Source organism: Nomascus leucogenys, chromosome 23 (assembly GCF_006542625.1).
Source record: "Nomascus leucogenys isolate Asia chromosome 23, Asia_NLE_v1, whole genome shotgun sequence".
Taxonomy (NCBI): Eukaryota; Metazoa; Chordata; class Mammalia; order Primates; family Hylobatidae; genus Nomascus; species Nomascus leucogenys.
In genome coordinates this window covers 28,791,911-28,812,740 of record NC_044403.1, presented here as the reverse complement: position 1 = coordinate 28,812,740, position 20,830 = coordinate 28,791,911, and the positions used below count along the sequence as shown (strand labels likewise).

Sequence of the window (20,830 nt, the reverse complement as noted above, 5' to 3'; positions counted from 1 at the left end):
CCACTGATCCCACAGAAATACAAACTATCATCAGATAATACTATAAACACCTCTACGCAAATAAACTAGAAAATCTAGAAGCAATAGAGGCAATTCCTGGACACATACACCCTCCCAAGACTAAACCAGGAAGAAGTTGAATCCTTGAATAGACCAGTAACAGGCTGTGAAATTCAGGCAATAATTAATAGCCTACCAACCAAAAAAAGTCCAGGACCAGACGGTCCTGAATTCTACTAGAGGTACAAAGAGGAGCTGGTACCATTCCTTCTGAAACTATTCCAATCAATAGAAAAAGAGGGAATCCTCCCTAACTCATTTTATGAGGCCAGCACCATCCTGATACCAAAGCCTGGCAGAGAAACAACAAACAAAAGAGAATTTTAGACCAATATCCCTGATGAACATCGATGCAAAAATCCTCAATAAAATACTGGCAAACTGAATCCAGCAGCACATCAAAAAGCTTATCCACCACAATCAAGTTGGCTTCATCCCTGGGATGCAACGCTGGTTCAACATACGCAAATCAATAAATGTAATCCATCACATAAACAGAACCAAACACAAAAGCCACATGATTCTCTCAATAGATGCAGAAAAGGCCTTCAACAAAATTCAACAGCCCTTCATGCTAAAAACTCTCAATAAACTAGGTATTGATGGAACATATCTCAAAATAATAAGAGCTATTTATCACAAACCCACAGCCAATATCAAACTGAATGAGCAAAAACTGGAAGCATTCCCTCTGAAAACTGGCACAACACAGGGATGCCCTCTCTCACCACTCCTATTCAACATAGTGTTGAAAGTTCTGGCCAGGGCAATCAGGCAAGAGAAAAAAATAAGGGTATCCAATTAGGAAAAGAGGAAGTCAAATTGTCCTTGTTTGCAGACGATATGATTGTATATTTAGAAAACCCCATTGTCTCAGCCCAAAATCTCCTTAAGCTGATAAGCAACTTCAGCAAAGTCTCAGGATACAAAATCAATGTGCAAAAATCACAAGCATTCCTATACACCAATAACAGACAGAGAGCCAAATCATGAGTGAACTCCCATTCACAATTGCTACAAAGAGAAAATACCTAGGAATCCAACTTACAAGGGATGTGAAGGACCTCTTCAAGGAGAACTACAAACCACTGCTCAACGAAATAAAAGAGGACACAAACGAATGGAAGAACATTCCATGCTCATGGATAGGATGAATCAATATTGTGAAAATGGCCATACTGCCCAAGGTAATTTATAGATTCAATGCCATCCCCATCAAGCTACACAATGACTTTCTTCACAGAATTGGAAAAAACTACTTTAAAGTTGATATGGAACCAAAAAAGAGCCCGCATTGCCAAGACAATCCTAAGCAAAAAGAACAAAGCTAGAGGCATCACGCTACCTGATTTCAAATTATACTACAAGGCTACAGTAACCATAACAGCATGGTACTGGTACCAAAACAGAGATATAGACCAATGGAACAGAACAGAGGCCTCAGAAATAACACCACACATCTACAACCATCTCATCTTTGACAAACCTGACAAAAACAAGCAATGGGAAAAGGATTTCCTATTTAATAAATGGTGCTGGGAAAACTGGCTAGCCATATGTAGAAAGCTGAAACTGGATCCCTTCCTTACACCTTATACAAAAATTAATTCAAGATGGATTCAAGACTTAAATGTTAGACCTAAAACCATAAAAACTCTAGAAGAAAACCTAGGCAATACCATTCAGGACATAGGCATGGGCAAGGACTTCATGACTAAAACACCAAAAGCAGTGGCAACAAAAGCCAAAATAGACAAATGGGATCTAATTAAAGAGTTTCTGCACAGCACAAGAAACTACCATCAGAGTGAACAGGCAACCTACAGAAAATTTTTGCAACCTACCCATCTGACAAAGGGCGAATATCCAGAATCTACAAAGAACTTAAACAAGTTTACAAGAAAAAAATCAAACAACCCCATCAAAAAGTGAGCAAAGGATATGAATAGACACTTTTCAAAAGAAGACATTTATGCAGCCAACAGACACACGAAAAAATGCTCATCATCACTGGTCATCAGAGAAACGCAAAACAAAACCACAATGAGATACCATCTCACACCAGTTAGAATGGCAATCATTAAAAAGTCAGGAAACAACAGGTGCTGGAGAGGATGTGGAGAAACAGGAACGCTTTTACACTGTTGGTGGGAGTGTAAACTAGTTCAACCATTGTGGAAGATGGAAGACAGTGTGGCGATTCCTCAAGGATCTAGAACTAGAAATACCATTTGACCCAGCGATTGCATTACTGGGTATATACCCAAAGGATTATAAATCATGCTACTATAAAGACACATGCACACATATGTTTACTGTGGCACTATTCACAATAGCAAAGACTTGGAACCAACCCAAATGTCCATCAATGATAGACTGGATTAAGAAAATGTTGCACATATACACCATGGAATACTATGCAGCCATAAAAAAAGGATGAGTTCAAGTCCTTTGCAGGGATATGGATGAAGCTGGAAACCATCATTCTGAGCAAACTATTGCAAGGACAGAAAACCAAACACCACATGCTCTCACTCATAGGTGGGAACTGAACAATGAGAACACTTGGACACAGGGCGGGGAACATCACACACCAGGGCCTGTTGGGGGGTGGGGGGCTGGGGAAGGGATAGCATTAGGAGAAATACCTAATGTAAATGACGAGTTAATGGGGGCAGCAAACCAACATGGCACATGTATACATATGAAACAAACCTGCACATTGTGCACATGTACCCTGGAACTTAAAGTATAATAATAAAAAAAAAAGATACAGCATTAAATTTTTAAAGACATGTAGGGATAAAACACGGTGATCATGAAGCAACAGAGAAATTCATTGATGAGTTTGCCAAGGTCATTGCTGATAAACATCTGACACTAAGTCTATAATGCCAATGAAACATCACTATTTTGATATTATTATCCCAGAAAGACACCAATTACAGCTGCTGAGACACCCTTTACAGGAATTAAGGATGGCAAGGACAGAATAACTGTGCTGGGATGTGCTAATACACATATAAGTGTAAACTTGCTTTGACAGGCAAAACCTCATGTCCTCACTGTATTCAAGGAGTGAATTTCTTACCAGTCATTATGCTAAAAAAAAAAAAAAAAAAGGAAAAGAAAAGGCATGTATCACCAGAAACCTCTTTTCTGACTAGTTTCACAAACATTTTGTACTAGTGGCTCATGCTTACTGCAGTGAAGCTAGACTGTAAGATTTTGTTATTCCTTGACAACTGTTCTGCTCATCCTCCAGCTGAAATTCCCATAAAAAATAATGTTTCTACCATGTACTTTCCCCAAAATGTGACTTCATTAATTAAGCCATGTGACCAGGATATCCTTAGATCAATAAAGAGTAAATATAAAAATATATTCTTGAATAGCATGCTAGCAACAGTGAACAGAGATAAGGGTGTAGAAAGTTTTCAAAAGTAGTTTAGCATGGAGGATGCCATTAATGCAGTTGCCAACACTTGTAAAACAATGACTGAAGACACAGTCGTGCCTGACACAACCTCTGGCCTGAGACTATGTTCAGTGTTGATGATGAACAATTGGTGATTTCGAAGGACTCTGTATATCATCCGAGGGAAAAAAAAAGATACATAACCTCCTGACATATGCAAAAAATGTACCTCCAGAGTCTATCAGTAAGCTGGAAGAAGTGAATATCAAAGATGTTTCTAATATTGATAATGAGGCTCCAGTTGTTCATTCAGTATCAATGGTGAAATAATTAAAATGGTTCTGAATCAAGGTGACTTGATAACAGTGATGAAGATAACATTAACAATGCAGAGAAAGTGGCTGTAGATAACACGATGAAAACATGTGATGTAATAGATTATTAAAGGTCTGGAGCAGTGTGCATTCATACCAAACAAGAATTCATGTCAATTTATAACATCAAAGAAAGATTTCTAAGACAAAAACCATTGTTTCTTTTCTTTTTTTTTTGAGACGGAGTCTCGCTCTGTCGCCCAGGCTGGAGTGCAGTGGCGCAATCTCGGCTCACTGCAAGCTCCGCCTCCCGGGGTTCACGCCATTCTCCTGCCTCAGCCTCTCCGAGTAGCTGGGACTACAGGCACCCGCCACCACGCCCGGCTAATTTTTTTTGTATTTTTAGGAGAGACGGGGTTTCACCGTGGTCTCGATCTCCTGACCTCATGATCCGCCCGCCTCGGCCTCCCAAAGTGCTGGGATTACAAGCGTGAGCCACGGCGCCCGGCCGACAAAAACCATTGTTAATGAGGTAGATGACTCTAAAGGAAACATTTTTAAAAGCCATCCAGCAAAATGCTTCCTCACCCCTATAGGAGCCACTACTTGGTCCCTCAATCGCTTCTGATGTTTTACCTAAAGTCAAAAAATACAGTGTATAGGAACATTTTAATCAAAACACAGCATCACAGGTGGAGACAAAGCTTGCCACTGTTTGCTGTTGCTGTTAACATCTGATAAAGGTATTTTGGTGATGCTATTGCACTGCTTAGTTATCCTGAACACATTATCTTTTCACTGTATTAAATGTATGTCATACTTTTTACTGTCGAGAATTTATATATGAATATTCAGGCTGGGTGCGGTGGCTCACGCCTGTAATCCCAGCACCCTGGGAGGCCCAGGTGTGTGGATCACTTGAGGTCAGGAGTTCAAGACCAGCCTGGCCAACATGGTGAAACTCCATCTCTATTTAAAAAAAAAAATACAAAAATTAGCCAGGTGTGGTGGTAGGTACCTGTAATCCCAGTTACTTGGGAAGCTGATGCAGGAGGATCATTTGAACCCAGGAGGTGGGGGTTCACAGTGAGCCGAGATCATGTCACTGCACTTGAGCCTGGGCGACAGAGCAAGACTCCATCTCAAAAAAAAAAAAAAGAAAAATATTATATGAAATTACCTTTGAACTATGTGTAGAAGGCATATATGAAACATAAATAAATTCATGTTTAGACTTGGGTACTATCTCCAAGATACATTATTTTATAGATGTGAATATTCCAACATTTGAAAAAAATTAAACAGAAAACAAAAAGTAAAATGGCAGATGTAGGCCGGTGCGGTGGCTCACGCCTGTAATCCCAGCACTTTGGGAGGCCGAGGCGGGTGGATCACAAGGTCAGGAGATTGAAACCATCTTGACCAACATGGTGAAACCCTGTCTCTACTAAAATACAAAAAATTAGCCAGGCGTGGTGGCACGTGCCCGTAGTCCCAACTTGGGAGGCTGAGGCAGGGGAATCGCTTGAACCAGGAGGCGGAGGTTGCAGTGAGCCGAGATTGCGCCACTGCCCTCTAGCCTAGGTGACAGAGTGAGACTCTGCTAAAAAAAAAAAAAAAAAAAAAAAAAAAAGGCTGATGTAAATAATAATATAACATGCAATTAAATAATAGTATTAAATGTGAGTAAACCTTCGCTTGAACCAGGAGGCGGAGGTTGCAGTGAGCCGAGATTGCGCCACTGCCCTCCAGCCTAGGTGACAGAGTGAGACTCTGCTAAAAAAAAAAAAAAAAAAAAAAAAAAAGGCTGATGTAAATAATAATATAACATGCAATTAAATAATAGTATTAAATGTGAGTAAACTAATCCAATCAAAAGGTAGATTTTTCAGATTAGATTTTTTTGAAATCCAACTATATGCTGTCCACAGAAATACACTTTAGATTCGAAGATACAAATAGGTGGAAAGTAGAAGGATAAATAAAAAATACCATGCAAACAACAGTCATAAAAAAGTTGGAGTGGCTATACTGCCAGGCAAAATAGACTTCAAACCAAAAAGTGTTACTATAAAAAGTAGGGTCATTTTATCATGATAAAAGGGTTAATCCAACATAAAGATACAACAGTTACAAAGGTATATGCATTTGCAAGTGATGAAATTGCATATTTGGCTGAGGAAATCTCTAAACAATTTGCTGAAGGAGTGGCCTGGGTCCTCCTGACTGCTTAAATAAAACGCAAGAAGAGAGAATGACTTAAAGACAGAATTGTTAAGCAAAAAACAACCAGTACTTAAAGATGCAGAAAATTCTCAACCTACCCATATTGAAAAGAACGAGAAAGTCTGTTCAGAGGACAACACTAAGGTTGTGGCCAAATGATCATTTGATAAGATTAGTATGGATGTGGACCGCCCTGGCAGGAAAACTGCCAATTTGAAATGAAAAAATAGTAGATGGGAAGAAATGAAGGAGGGTTGGTAGACTTCTTGGACTTTTCAGGATGGGACCATAGAGCAATTCAGCTGCAAATGTGTGCTCTTCTTTAAGACAAGGAAGGACCCTAAAAGCAATTCAGAGATCATTCGGGATGCCTCCTTGGTTCAACAAAAGAGAGGACCACTGCCTTGCTTTCAATAGGCCAGATGGCTCATGAGGGCTGGACCTCTCAAAGCCCAGGGATTGTGACCAACCCCATCAGAGGGTCCAGAAGGCAGCACTTCCACTTCTCTGGAAGGCAGGGTGTCAAGCCCATCATTCACTTTGTAGCCTTAAGATTTCATGGAACTTGCTCGGGACCTGTCACCCCTTTCTTCCTTCCTTTTTCTCCCTTTCGGAATGGAACGTCTACCCTATGACTAGAACACCACTATATTTTTTAACTTTTTAATTTTTTTAGAGACAGGGTCTTGCTCTGTTGTCCAGGCTAAAGTGCAGTGACACATCATAGCTCACTGCAACCTCGAACTCCTAGTATCAAGTGATCCTTGTGCTTCAGCTTCCTGAGGAGCTGGGACTACAAGCACATGCCACCATGCCTGGCTAATTAATTTTTCAATTTTCTCAGAGACAGAGTCTTGCCATGTTGCTCAGGCTGGTCTTCAACTCCTGGCCTCAAGTGATCCTCCCACCTCAGCCTGCCAAGTAGCTGGGATTACAGGCACAAGCCACCAAACTCAGACCACCATTGCATTTTGGAAGCACATATTTGGTTTCATAGGGTCACAGCTGGAGGAGAATTTGCCTCAGGATGAATCGTACCTTGGGCTCAACTGCATCTGATTTAGATAATATTTAGATGAGATGTTGGACTTTAAAGTTGATGCTGGTATCAGTTAAGCTTTCGGGTGATTGGGATAAAATGAATGTAATTTGCATGCAAGGAAGACACAAATTTTTTGTGGAGGGAAGGGCCAGGGCCAGAATGTTATACACTAAACGTTTGTGTCCTTGCCAAATTGTTATGTTGAAATTCTAACTCCTAATGTGATGATATATGAAAATGGGGCCTTTGGGAGGTGATTAGATCAGGAAGGCAAAGTCCTCATAAATGGCATTAGGGCTTTTTTTAATTTTTGCCAATCTGATAGAGGGGCAGTATTGTGGTTCTATTTTCCATTTCCCTAAAGAAGAATGATGTTGAACATCTTTTCATGTTGTTATTTCCCATCTGCTTATCTTCTCTGGTGCAGTGTCTATTCATATCTTTAGCTCACTTTAAAAAATTGAGTTCCTTCTCTTGAGATTTCAGAGTTCTTAATATATTCCAGGTACAAGTCATTTATCAGTTATATGTTTTTTAAATACTTTCTCCAGTCTGTGGCTTATCTTTTCATTCTCCTAGAAGCATGTTTTCAACAGCAGAAGTTTTTAATTTTGATAAAGTCTGTTTTATCACTTTTTTCTTTTATCAATCATAGTGCTGGTATTGTAGCTAAAAAGAACCTTTGTGGCCAGGCGTGATGGCTCACGCCTGTAATCCCAGCACTTTGGGAGGTCGAGGTGGGCAGATCACAAGATCAGGAGATTGAGACCATCCTGGCTAACACAGTGAAACGCCATCTCTACCAAAAATACAAAAAAATTAGCTGGGCGTGGTGGAGGGTGCCTATAGTCCCAGCTACTCGGGAGGCTGAGGCAGGAGAATGGCGTGAACCCAGGAGGCGGAGCTTGCAGTGAGCCGAGATAGCACCACTGCACTCCAGCCTGGACGATGGAGCGAGACTCCGTGCCTAACCAATGCTAACAGAAACTACACCAAAGAAAACAAGCAGATGGAAAATACATGAAAAGATGTTCAACATCATTAGTCATTAGAGAAATACAAATTTTAAAATTTGAAAAAGATTTTTCTCAGCCAAGCATAGTGGCTCATCCCTGTAATCACAGCACTTTGGGAGGCTGCACCCAGAAGATTGAGACCAGGAGTTTTAGACTAGATCACTTGAAGTCAGTAGTTTGAGACTAGCCTGGGGAACATAGCAAAACCCCATCTCTACAAAAAATTTAAAAATTAGCTGGGCATGGTAGCATGCACCTGTAGCTACTTGGGAGACAGGCAAGAGGACTGCTTGAGCCCAGGAGTTCAATGTTACAATGAACTATGATCACACCACTGCACTACAGCCTAGGCAACCGAGCATGACTCTGTCTCAAAAAAATAAATATATATATTTTTTCTATTTTTTTCACCTGGAAATTTGTAGTTTTAGATTCTGCATTTAGATCTATGATCCATTTGTAGTAAATTTTATAGTTTATAAATTTTTCTATACTATATATTTTATATTAGTATATTTTATATACTAATATAAATACTATATAAATATATAATTTTTACAGTATAGCAAAGTATGGAGTGACGTTCATTTTTCTGCATATGGGTATCCAATTGTTTCAGCATCATTAGTTAAAACAACTGTTCTTTTCCCACTGAATCATACCTTTATTAAAAAATCACTTGTTTGTGGCCCTATTTTTTATTCTATTCCATTCCATTAATTAACTTCCCTAACTTGATGCCAATACTACACTGTTTTGATTATTGTTGCTTCACATGGAATCATTAAATCAGGTAGCATTAGCTCTCCAAATTTGTTCTTCTTTTTCAGAATTGCTTTGGCTATTCTAGGTCCTTTGATTTTTTTACTGGGATTGCATTGAATTATCAATCTGTCTGGAGAAAACTGGCATCTTAACAATATTGAGTATTCCAACCCATGAATAAATTATATCTCTCGACTTATTTAGGTCTTAATTTTTTCAAGAATGTTTTGTAGGTTTCAATGTACAGATCTTGCGAATCTTTTCTGCTACTTTCAGGCTTATTTCATATTTTTGATAGTACTGTAAGTGGAATTGCATTTTAAAAGTCAATTTCTGATTATATGTTGCTACTGTATAGAGATACATTGATTTTTATATATGAATTCCATATCTAGCAACCTTATGAAACTCATTTATTAGTTCTAAGAGCTTTTCAAGGATTCCATTAGATTTTACATAGGCATCATATCATCTGAATAAAGACAGCTTTACTTCTTCTAAGATTTAGATGCCTTTTTCCTTTCTTGCCTTTTTCCTTAGAACCTCTAGTAGAATACTGAATAAAGAATGGACATCATTGCCTTGGGAGAAAGGAGTCTTTCACCATTAAGTTGTTAGATAAAGGCATTCTGAAGATGCCCTTTGTGTCAGGGGTCCCTAAGACAACCCTCAGGGTTGATGATTTGCTAGGACTCACAAGACTCAAAAGTTGCTCTATTCATGGTTACACTTTATTACAGTGAAAGAACATAGAGTAAAATCAGCAAAGGGGAAAAGCATATGGGGTGAAGCCTAGAAGAAACCACATACAAGGTTCCAAGTGTCCCTTCCCAGTGTAGTCACATGGAACACACTTCATTCTCCCAACTATGTGTGACAGTATGTGCAAAGTGTTACCAACCAAGGAAGTTCACTTGAGCCAAAGTGTACAGGGCTTTTACTGGGTATCAGTCATATAAACATAACAGCACCTGTGTGACTGACCTGTTACTGAAGCTCCAGATTCCCAGAGGGAAAGCAGGTCTTCACCATAAACTGCATTGCTAGTATAAACAATCTGGACAAGCTGGTATAGCACGGCTCAAAGACTCAGGCATGCAAATACACTATTAAGACAAAAAATTTCAAGAGCTTAGTTCCCTGGAGGTGAGCAAAGGACAGTCATGGAAACAAGCTTAAGAATGGGCAAGGTTTGAACAACCCCAGCCTGCTGAGTTAACTCCCTTCCACATACTTTCCATCAGGTTAAGCAAGTTCCTTTCTATTCCTAGGTTGCTGAGAATTTTAATCAGGAATCGATATTCGATTTTGCCAAAGGCTTTTTCTGCATGTACTGGAATCACCATATAGTTTTTCATTTTAGTTTGTTTACCTGGTGAATTACATTGATTGCTGTTCAAATATTAAACCTTGCATTCTTGGAATAAACACCAGTTGGTCATGATGTATTAATCCTTTTATATATGTTAGATTTGAGTTGCTAAAATTCTGTTTAAAATTGTGCACGTATGTTCATGCAGGATATTGGTCTGTAGTTTTCTATGATAGGTTTTGAAATAAGGGTCTGACAGCCTTATGAAATGAGTTGTGAAGTATTACCTCCTCTTCCATTTTCTAAAACTGTGTTAATTAGTATTATTTCTTCCTTAAATATTTGGTAGAATAGGCCGGGCGCGGTGGCTCACGCTTGTAATCCCAGCACTTTGGGAGGCCGAGGCGGGCGGATCACGAGGTCAGGAGATCGAGACCACGGTGAAACCCCGTCTCTACTAAAAATACAAAAAATTAGCCGGGCGTGGTGGCGGGCGCCTGTAGTCCCAGCTACTCGGAGAGGCTGAGGCAGGAGAATGGCGTGAACCCGGGAGGCGGAGCTTACAGCGAGCCGAGATCGCGCCACTGCACTCCAGCCTGGGTGACAGAGCGAGACTCCATCTCAAAAAAAAAAAAAAAAAAAAAAAAAAAAAAATTTGGTAGAATTCACCACTGAAACCATCTGGACCTAGAATTTTCTTTTAGAATGATTTTTTTCTGCAAATTCAAATTATTTAACAGATGTTAGACTATTTGTATTATCTGTTTCTTCAGTGAGCTTTAGCAGTTTGTATCTCTCTAGGAATACGTCCATTTGATCTAAGTCGTCATACTGCTTGATATAAAGTTGTTCATAACATTCCTTTATTATCCTTTTAATGTCTTTAGAATATGTGGTGATGTTACCGCTCTCATTCTTAATATTGGTAATTTGTGTCTTCTTTTTCTCCTGATCTGCTGGGCTAGAAATTTATTAATAGTATTGATGTTCTCAAAGAACTAGGTTTCAGTTTCACTGATCTTCACTGTTGTTTTCTGTTGTAGTGATTTCCACTCTAACCTTTATTTCCTTGCTCCTGTTTAACTTCTTCTTTTTCTAGTTTCTTAGAAAGCTGTGATTATTGATTTGTAACATTTCTTCTTTTCCAATACAGCCATTAATTTAGCTACAAATTTCCCTCTAAGTACTGCTTTGGCACCATCCTACAAATTTGATATGTTGTTTTCATACTTTCTATTTTCTCTTTTCATTTCTTTAACCCGTGGGTTACCTTAAAGTGTTATTTATTTACCAAATGTTTGGGAATTTTACAATCTTTCTGTTACTGGTTTCTAACTTAATTCCATTTAGGTCAGAAAGCACATCTTGCTTGACTTCAATTCTTTCAAATGTACTGAGGTATGTTTTATGGGCCAGAATATGGTATATATTTTTATACGTTCTCTATGTAGTTGGAAAAAAAGAAAACCCATGTATTCAGCTGTTGATGGGTGAATTGTTCCATAAATGCCAAGCAGATCAAGTTAGTTGATAGTGGTGTTAAAGTTCTTTATACTGTTGCTCATTTTCTATCTGCTCATTCCATCAATTATTTGGAGAAAACTACTGAAATCTCCAGTTAACTGGGTATCTATTTCTTATTGCTATTCTATTAATTTTGTTTCATGTATTTTAAAGCTCTAATATTGGATGTCTAAAATATCTAGGATTGTTTCTGGTTAACTGATCTCTTTATCATTAAGAAATGACATTCTTCATCCTTGATAATATCATTATCTCTGAAATCTACCTTAACAATAATAAACCACTCACACTTTCTCTTCATTCGTGTTAGCACTGTGTATCTTTCTCTATTTAGTTTTATTCTATTCATGTCTTTATATTCAAAGTGTATTTCTTACAGACAACTTATACTTGGGTCTTTTTTTTTAATCCAATCTGAAAATCTCTATATTTTAATTGGGGTGTTTGATCCATTTATATGTAGTATGATTATTGATATGGTTAGCTTTGAGTTTACCATCTTGTAATTTGCTTTTTTTTTTTTTTGGTCCCACCTGCTCTTTGTTCTGTTTTTCTTCTTTTTCTATCTTCTTTCAGATTGAGTGCTTTTAGGATTTCATCTTGTCTCCTTTGGTGGCTTATTAACTGTAACTCTTTGTCTACACACTATGTTTATTTCTTCAGTTTCTATGCTAACACCCACTCCAATTTAACTTTTCTAGCTTCTGATCCAATCTTTCCCACCCATCATCACTTATAAACAAACAAACAAAAGACACTTCCTAGGATGTCTAATGAGCTTCACATTACTAAATCCTACGCTCTTTTCAGTCCTCATCTTACTTATCTCACGGTAACATTTCACAGTTTATCCTCTGTCCTGAATAACTCTTCTCCTGGTTTCTATGACATGACACTCTCCAGATCATCTTATTTTTTTGTCCATAAATTCTGAATCTCCTTTGCACTTTGACTTCTCCTCAGCTTGTAACTTTTAGAGTTCCTCATGACTCAGTCCTAGCCCTTCTTGTTTTCTCTCAGAATCTTCAAAAGACGGTCCTCAGGGACTATGAGATCTTTCACAGGCATTTTCAGGGGCAAAGTAATGAAATAAATTTGTCTACATACATTTTGAAAAGTTGAAATGTAAGATTAATGATAATCTGCATGAAAATCACTTTATTTTCTTTAAAGTTACCATTCACTATAATATCCCATTATATTCGCTCTCTGTTGATACATTCATATCAACCATAGTTAGCATTTACTTAAATATAGTAGTATAAAACTCAAGTAAACTTTCAGATTATTTTCACGCAAAGCACAAAGTCCATTTGCTTTGTTGATAAGGACAAAGAAGAAACCAGGAGAAAAGACGCATTCCTCAGCTAAAACAGGTAAAAATTATTGATACTGCTGAGAAGCTAGTCAAGTCAAATTTAATGCCTGAGAATAAACAAGCTATTGACCAAAATTCTTTATTAAATGATTCTACTGGATGTCATATATTATCATGCAACACAATACAGAAGAGCAATTACTATCATGTGAGTGTTTTAGCATATATTTTGTTTTACAATTGGACAAACTACCTGTGGAGAAAATATAAATCAGTCCTTGACACATATATAGTATATAAGGTAAAAGTACTCAACAACTTTTTGTTCTACATATCAGTGAAAACTTATAGTACAGGGAAGACAGTTTTTATTTAGACAATGATACTTTTGTGAGCTATGACATAAGTTGAAAAAGGTGCAACACATTCAAAATTGACAGATCATGAAGTATACAAATAGCAAAAACATACACTGTTATATTACTGAAAGATTCTTTATATGAAACAGGAGTCAACAATATGCCTCCTGATTATAACTGAGTGTTGAAGGAAATAATGGAAATTAAACATCATCAAATATTGACTATTCAGAGTACGTGCTCTCAGATGTTGCAGAAGGAAATGGCAGCGTTTGCAAGATTATTCTTCCCACGCAAGTTTGCTGGCTGTCAAGGAAAAAGGTGCTGACAACTTTCTGAAACGAGGGATGAGATTTTAAAAAACAAAAAAATTCTTCATAACGCTGACAATACCAAAAAGTAATTCTATGTTTTCTAGAGTCCTGCTTAAGTGGAGTATAGCAGAGATACATCTAGAATTTTAAATAGCATGAACCTACTACTTCAATACCTGATTTTTAATGCTGAGAATAAGATACCATATTTTTCAAAGTCACCAAGCTATGCTGCAAATGGCTCAATTGCTAGGATGTGACTCCTTCCCAAAACCTGATGGTTTTCTTCACTTCTCAGAGGAGACTGATTACACTATTTTGTGTATAAAGAACATGACTAAATGTTAAAACAAAACATGGGAAAATACTTTCCAGATACTGAAGAAGTCAAAAAATGACTTAAGAATCCATTTGTTACTACCTTCCAAACATTCAGGCTGGTTGAAACATTCACCCTAATATTATAGGCTTGTCAATAATGCAACTGAAAGAGCACAAGATATAATCTTCAGGGAGAAATCTTCCGATAATTTCTCAGTCTGTATTTGACCTTGATATTCCAAAACATCTGACAGCGCCAGCAAACACAAGTTGCAATTCCTGACAATATATAATCGTGGCACAACATTTCCTAATTTAGCAGACATACAGAGTAATCAAAGTGTGGTCTAACTTACTTCTCAAACTATCTATCATCAAATGAGATATACGTACTTTGCAAGAAGTTGCAAAAAAAAATCATCCTTCTCAATGATAATAAAAACATTAATTTCTAAAATACTGTTTTATTGGGGGCCGGGCATGGTGGTTCACGCCTGTAATCCCACAACTTTGGGAGGCCTAGAAGGGTGATCTCTTGAGGTCAGGAGCTTAAGACCAGCCTGGCCAACACAGTGAAACCCTGTCTCTACTAAAATACAAAAACTAGCCAGGTGTGGTGGTACACACCTGTAGTTCTAGCTACTCAGGAGGCTGAGGCACGAGAATCACTTGAACCCAGGAGGTAGAGGTTGCAGTTAGCCGAGATCATGCCACTGCACTCCAGCTTGGGTGACAGACTATCTATAGACACTGAGGCTCAAATTTCAATTTCCAGCCTAGCCTTCTTCTCTGAGCTCCAGACTTACCTACCTAACCAACTGCCTTCCAAACGTTACTACTTGATGCCTCATAAGCACATTAAACATAGTGAGTTCAAAACCAAACTCCTGTTATCTTCCATATGGCTTTCCCTTTTCCAAGCTCAGTGAAAACATCTTGTTCCTGGCTGCCCGTGCCAGAAAGCTAAGTCATCATCTAAGATGCAGCTTGAATTGATCTTCTCTCTCCCCACTTAGTAGTCACCTTCATAAGTGACTTCACAGTCTCCCCACATAGTCCGAAGTCACCTTCGTCTCTACCCTGGACTACACTATAACCTCCTAATTAGTCTTCCTACAGCCCCTTATCCCCCTCAGTATTAGTTTTCTTTTGCTACTAGAACAAATTACCACAAACGCAGTGGCTTAAAAACAACACTAATTTATTTTCTTACATTTCTGTAGAAATCTTACATGCGTCTCAATGGGCTAAAATCAAGGTGAGTTTGATTGCCTTCTAAAGGTTGTAGGAGAGAATCTATTTCCGTGGTTTTTCAAGTTTCTAGAAGCTACCCACATACCTTGGCTTGTAACCTCCTTCCTTCATCTCCAAAGCCAGCCATGTTGTATCTCTTTGACCATTCTTCCATAGTCACTCCATGTCTTTTGTCCCCATGTTCTACTTTTAAGGACCCTTGCGATTACTCTGGGACCCCCCTGGATAATCCAAGATAATCTCTTTATCTTAAGGTCGGCCAATTAGCTAATAACCTCCCCTTTGCCATGTAACAACATATTCACAGATTCTGGGTATTAGTATGTGGATATCTTTGGGAGGCCATTTTTATGTCTACCATATTTTCTAATACATAAACTCATTTTCCACACAGCAGCCAGAGTAATCTTTTTAAAAACATAAATATGTTCATGACACTTCCTTCAATGTGTTACCACTCCTCTAAGGATAAAGTTCAAAATCCTAAATATATGCCACAAATCCACGCATGGCCTGGTTCCTACCTCCTGGGCTTGTCTTCCGGCGCACTACGTCCCAGCCGCATAGGCTTCTCTCTTTTTCTCAAGCACCAAGCTCTTTTCTGCCTCAGGATCTTTGCTCACACTATCTCTGCTGTCTGAACAGCTCTCCCCACCTTCCAGCCAACCTTTACCTGGCTAATGTTTGCTCAATCCTTCAGATCTCTATAAAAGTTACTTTCACAGGGTGGCCTTTCCTGATTGCCCAGTCTAGTACTAGCTCCCCCTACAATGTCATAGTACTCTTTTTCTTTCATATCTTTTTATCACAATTTGAATTAAATGTTATTTGCATAATTATTTGTTTAATATCTGCCTGCCTGCACCAGACTGCAAACCCATAAAGGCTGGGGCCTAGTCTGTTCTGTTCACCACTGTAAACCCCAGGACTTCACACTAACTGGCTTATAATAGGTGCTCAATAAATAAGTGAGTGACATTACATGTTATTATATGACCAGCAGGCAGGTAGAGTATATGCAGTGTGGATATGCTGGACAAAGGGATGATTCGTGGCCCCAGGCAGGATGGAGCACAATGGCATGAGATTTCATCACACTACACAGTACAGTATGCAACTTAAAAGTTATTAATTGTTCATTTCTGGAATTTTCCATTTCATATTTTCAGACCGCAGCTGACTTCTGGTAAGTGAAATTGTGGTAAGTGAAACCAGGAAAGCGAAACTAAAATAAACTAACAAATTACTAGAGAAACCCACATGTAGAATGTCGATTTTTAAAACCAAATTGTGCTTATTGATATCATCCACATTCTCATAGGAAGAAAAACTATTAGTAGTAATAAAATACAGTAGCAATAAGACAAATATGTCTTATTTGGGTGGCAAAAGAAGAATGTGGGATGATATGTGGAGGGTTCCCCACTTTTAACAAAAGTCAGCCTGCTCTGCTGAAATTAGCAAAATCACACAGGTGATTTCAAAGAAAACCCATTTCTTACAAATAAATGAGATAATGATATAACAAACCAAGTATATAAGACATTCATTAATGCCTTTATAATTCTCACAAACACACAAATAATCCAACAGCAAATTCTGATGTATGTGTGACGCAGGAGGGAAAATTCATAGTAGGAGCAAAGAATTATCTTTAGTCCATGCTGGTGCAACCACCATCATGAATTCAACAAATATTTATTGAGTGCCTACTATGTGTCAGGCTCTGTTCTCTAGTTGAAGATACTATAGGAAAAATAACAGAGCAAAACCCCTGTCCTTGTGAAGTTTACAATATAGTGAAAGATTTAAAACCTTGAGTAAGACATATACTTGGGTGGCTAAAGGGTTTGTTATGGAAAAATTAAGAAAGACGGATAACAAAAATGGAATAATAGCTACATAAAGATATAAATACAAAATGAAGGCTGTTGATGACAGATAGTGAAACTGAATATATAAGCAGAGAGCACATTCTCATTATTCTAAATTATTTTTGCTAAAATCAAATACAAGTAATTACTTTCCTCTAATGCAGCTGGAAGAGAGTATTATACGTATGAATCGAAAATACTAAGATGATGACTATTGTTATATGATGCACAAAAAGGAACGATAATGTGCAACTACCAAATCCAGACGAACCGACTAGTTTCTACTGGATAAAAACTTAACTTAAAAACATAGGGAAATGTACTGATAAACTTTCTAACTTACCTGGAAATATATTCCAGATGAGAGGGGAAGAATACTGATTATAGGAAATTATTGCAAATATGGAAATTAGGGGTTCTTAAAGTAAATTTACGCAGTTATCTCAGCATAGGAGCAGTTTCATATGTTTCATATACAATTATGCATTGTATAAAAGCTTTCAGTCAACCATGGATCGCATATACAACAGTGGTCCCAAAGATTATAATACTTTATTTTACTGTATCTTTTCTATGTTTAGATACACAAATACTTTCCACTATGTTACAAATGCCTACGGTATTCAGTACAATAATATGCTGTACAGATTTCTAGGTTAAGAGCAATAGGCTATTCCATATAGCCTTAGGTGTGTAGCAGGCTTATGAAAGTACACTCTATGATGTTGGCGCAATGAAAAAATCACCCAACAACGAATTTCTCAGAACATACCCCCATTCTTAAGAGGCGCACGACTGTATTTAGTCCAACAACTTGCTGAAATGTGATTCTGCCATTTTTCCAGTCAACTCCTAAGTTGTAAATACCGTACATCTGCCACCTTACCAGGCAGTTTCAACCATAACAGAAGAATACTCTTGGCAAATAGATCCCACTCTCTGAGGGTTGTGTTGGGGCTCAGAAAAATACTACGCCAAAGTATGACACTTTGGCATGCTGAGTACTTCGAACTAAAAGAGATTGGAAGGCCTCAGAAGCAGCCTCGGAAGCAGTCTCTCCCTCTGATCTTCTTTTGCCCTTCTGTCTCCTGCCCATCTTTCGTCACAGAAGTGAGTCACAGAAACCAGAATTCTTCTTCCCCAAGGTAAGTGACAGAAACTAGGATCCCTCTCCTACAAAGTAAGCCATAAAAACTGGAACTATTACTGTAACTTTTCCCTGCCATTCTCTGTAGGAACTGGCCATAAATTCTCTAACCTACCTTGCCTGATAGTAGGTCGCTAAGACCCTCATTCCAGAAGGGTCCTTCCTCCTCCGTAGGAGGAAGAAATGATACACAGAGAGGCCAAGAAGAATCTGAACAAACAGACCTTGTTGGGTTTCCTCCCTCAGTTTATTAACATTAGAGTATATCCTTTGTCCAATCACATTTTTACACACTTGTCTATTCTTCATGGGTCCTACGCATAAAAACAGAGATCTCCCTGGTCTCTGAAGTGCCTGGTGGTGGAAAACTTTGATTAGATTTGCTATGCTTTTACCTTGTTAACCTATCTTCTGTTTTAAGGAGTGGTGGCTGTGATCCTTACAATGGGTGGTGAGGAAGGGTACTAAACTTTTCCGCCCCTACCTTGCACTTCAAATAAATAAATCTATAAAAGCAAAGTAGACAAAAATACATGAAGTCATAATGAAAATACCAGGGTCAACCAAGGAAGAAGGCAGACTTGCAGTTGAAATGCTCCAGATCATCACTTTGTCCACTGAACGAAAACATCTAAGAACATACAGTCCATACTCCAAGTTTTAAACGACTGCCCACCAAGAAGGGAGAAGGAGAACTGATGGCTCCTCTTAGGCCCATTCAAGACAAGGGGGTCCAATTCCCTTGCTTTAGACTGGTGGGACTGGCAGGTAAACCTGAGGCAAATGACTGACTACAGGTTCCAAGGCCAGTTACTCCAATTAGAAAGCAAAACACAAAGTTTCAAAAAACAGTGAAGGGAGTCGGGAGGCTGAGGCACGAGAATCGCTTGAACCCAGGAGACGGAGGTTGCGGTGAGCCGAGATCACGCCACTGCACTCCAGCCTGGGCGACAGTGCGAGACTCCGTCTCAAAAACAACAACAAATGGTGAAGGGATGAGGCTGAAACGTCACAGGAAGTAAAATAAATAATTGTAACAAGAAAACAGTAAAGCATTGGAGAATCCACCGAGGCACTTCCACTGCTTAAAAAGGTACAGACTACAGAAGCCAAAAGGCCCGGGAACTCCGGTCCCGGAACTCAACAACCAGACTGAAGAGAGCGCGGGGAAGCAGTTCCGGTGACCCCCTCCCGCCCCTCTCTCATCAACCCCGCCCCCTGGGCCCGCCCCGTCCCGCCCGGCTACTCACTGGATTCGCTTCCCACATAACGGTGACAAAATCGAGCGGAGAGAGCCTGTGGGAAGGGGCTAGCCGCGGGGCCTGGGTGTTGGATTTTTTTTTCCCGCGGGTCACCGGGAGCGAAGGGACGGAGAGGCAACCTTTACGAAGGCCTTCCTTCTCCCCCTCCCTGTCACAAGCGAGCGTTTACAGACCACCCAACCTCCCGACTTCCGCCCGACGCTGGCCAGTCAGATCTGTCTCCGCCCCACTCCCACAAGCTCGCCCCGCCCCTACACGCTTAACCGTACGCGCGCGGGCGGTCGTCCTGGGCGGGGCTTGCGAGTATCTGTGTGACGAAGGAGTTTAAAGGGTTTCTAGTCCAACTGTATCACCCACTGATCTTAAAGCCACGGCTGGCTGTATTTCTTTCCTATGAAACAAATTTTTATTGATCACCGTGTAACGGCCAAGAGTCACACAGGCCTGGCAATGGCATTTGGGAGAAACTTCATAATCTTTCAATATCTTCATCCTCAAAATGGAGATGGTAGTTAATATCTCCCTAAGAGTGAGATTATTGAAAGCATTTAGCACAGTATTTGGCACACAGAGTTCGATAAGTGATGGTTATTTGCTCACAAGGGAACCTTTACATACTGTCCCTGCCCTCACGGATTTTATAATCTAGAAAAGAAAGCAAAAAGTAATTTAGAAAAGTTAAAAAGTGCAATATGATTTATAGGTAATATGGTGAATAGAGAGTGCTATCCTAGCATGTTTACCTAGGGTAGAGTGTCAGGAAAGCTCCCTCAAGAAGTTTAAAACCATGAGGATGTATTCCTACTGATGTAAAGAGAGCTAACAGAGTGAAATAATCTTCCATGCAACAAAGGATCTACCCCATAGGAAATGAAAATTAAACAGCTCATTATAGATCCTTCTGGACTTTTCTATGCCTCCACACATTGAAAAAAGAAATGTAATCAAAGAATACCTATAGATTTGGAACCGGATTTTTCTTTTCACTTTAAAGATTATGTGGATATCCTTCCATTCCATTAAGTTTAAATCTGTTTCATCATTTTATTTATTTATTTAGGCAGAACCTCCCTCTGTCGCCCAGGCTGGAGTGCAGTGGCGCCATTTTGGCTCACTGCAACCTCCGCCTCCGGAGTTCAAGCGATTCCCGTGCCTCAGGCTCCTGAGTGGCTGGGATTACAGATGTGCACCACCACATCCAGCTAATTTTTGTATTTTTAGTAGAAACGGGTTTTCGCCATGTTGGCCAGGCCAGTCTCAAACTCCTGACCCCAGGTGATCCACCTGCCTCGGCCTCCCAAAGT

General features: G+C 39.2%; 1 protein-coding gene across 3 annotated transcripts in view; it reads right to left on the bottom strand.

Moving 5' to 3' along the window:
* PARP11 (poly(ADP-ribose) polymerase family member 11) overlaps positions 1-19,749 on the bottom strand; it is a 67,877-nt gene extending 48,128 nt beyond the window's left edge. For 2 of the 3 annotated variants that reach the window (XM_003273698.3, XM_012502324.2), the window contains exon 1: positions 19,515-19,749. In XM_003273698.3, the coding sequence (XP_003273746.2) occupies positions 19,515-19,532 (18 nt within the window). In that variant the 5' untranslated portion in view covers positions 19,533-19,749. Of the gene's footprint in view, positions 1-18,818; positions 18,928-19,514 lie in introns of those variants that run through there. The other variant, XM_030804639.1, reaches the window with a different exon arrangement.
* Between the last annotated feature and the right edge of the window lie 1,081 nt (positions 19,750-20,830).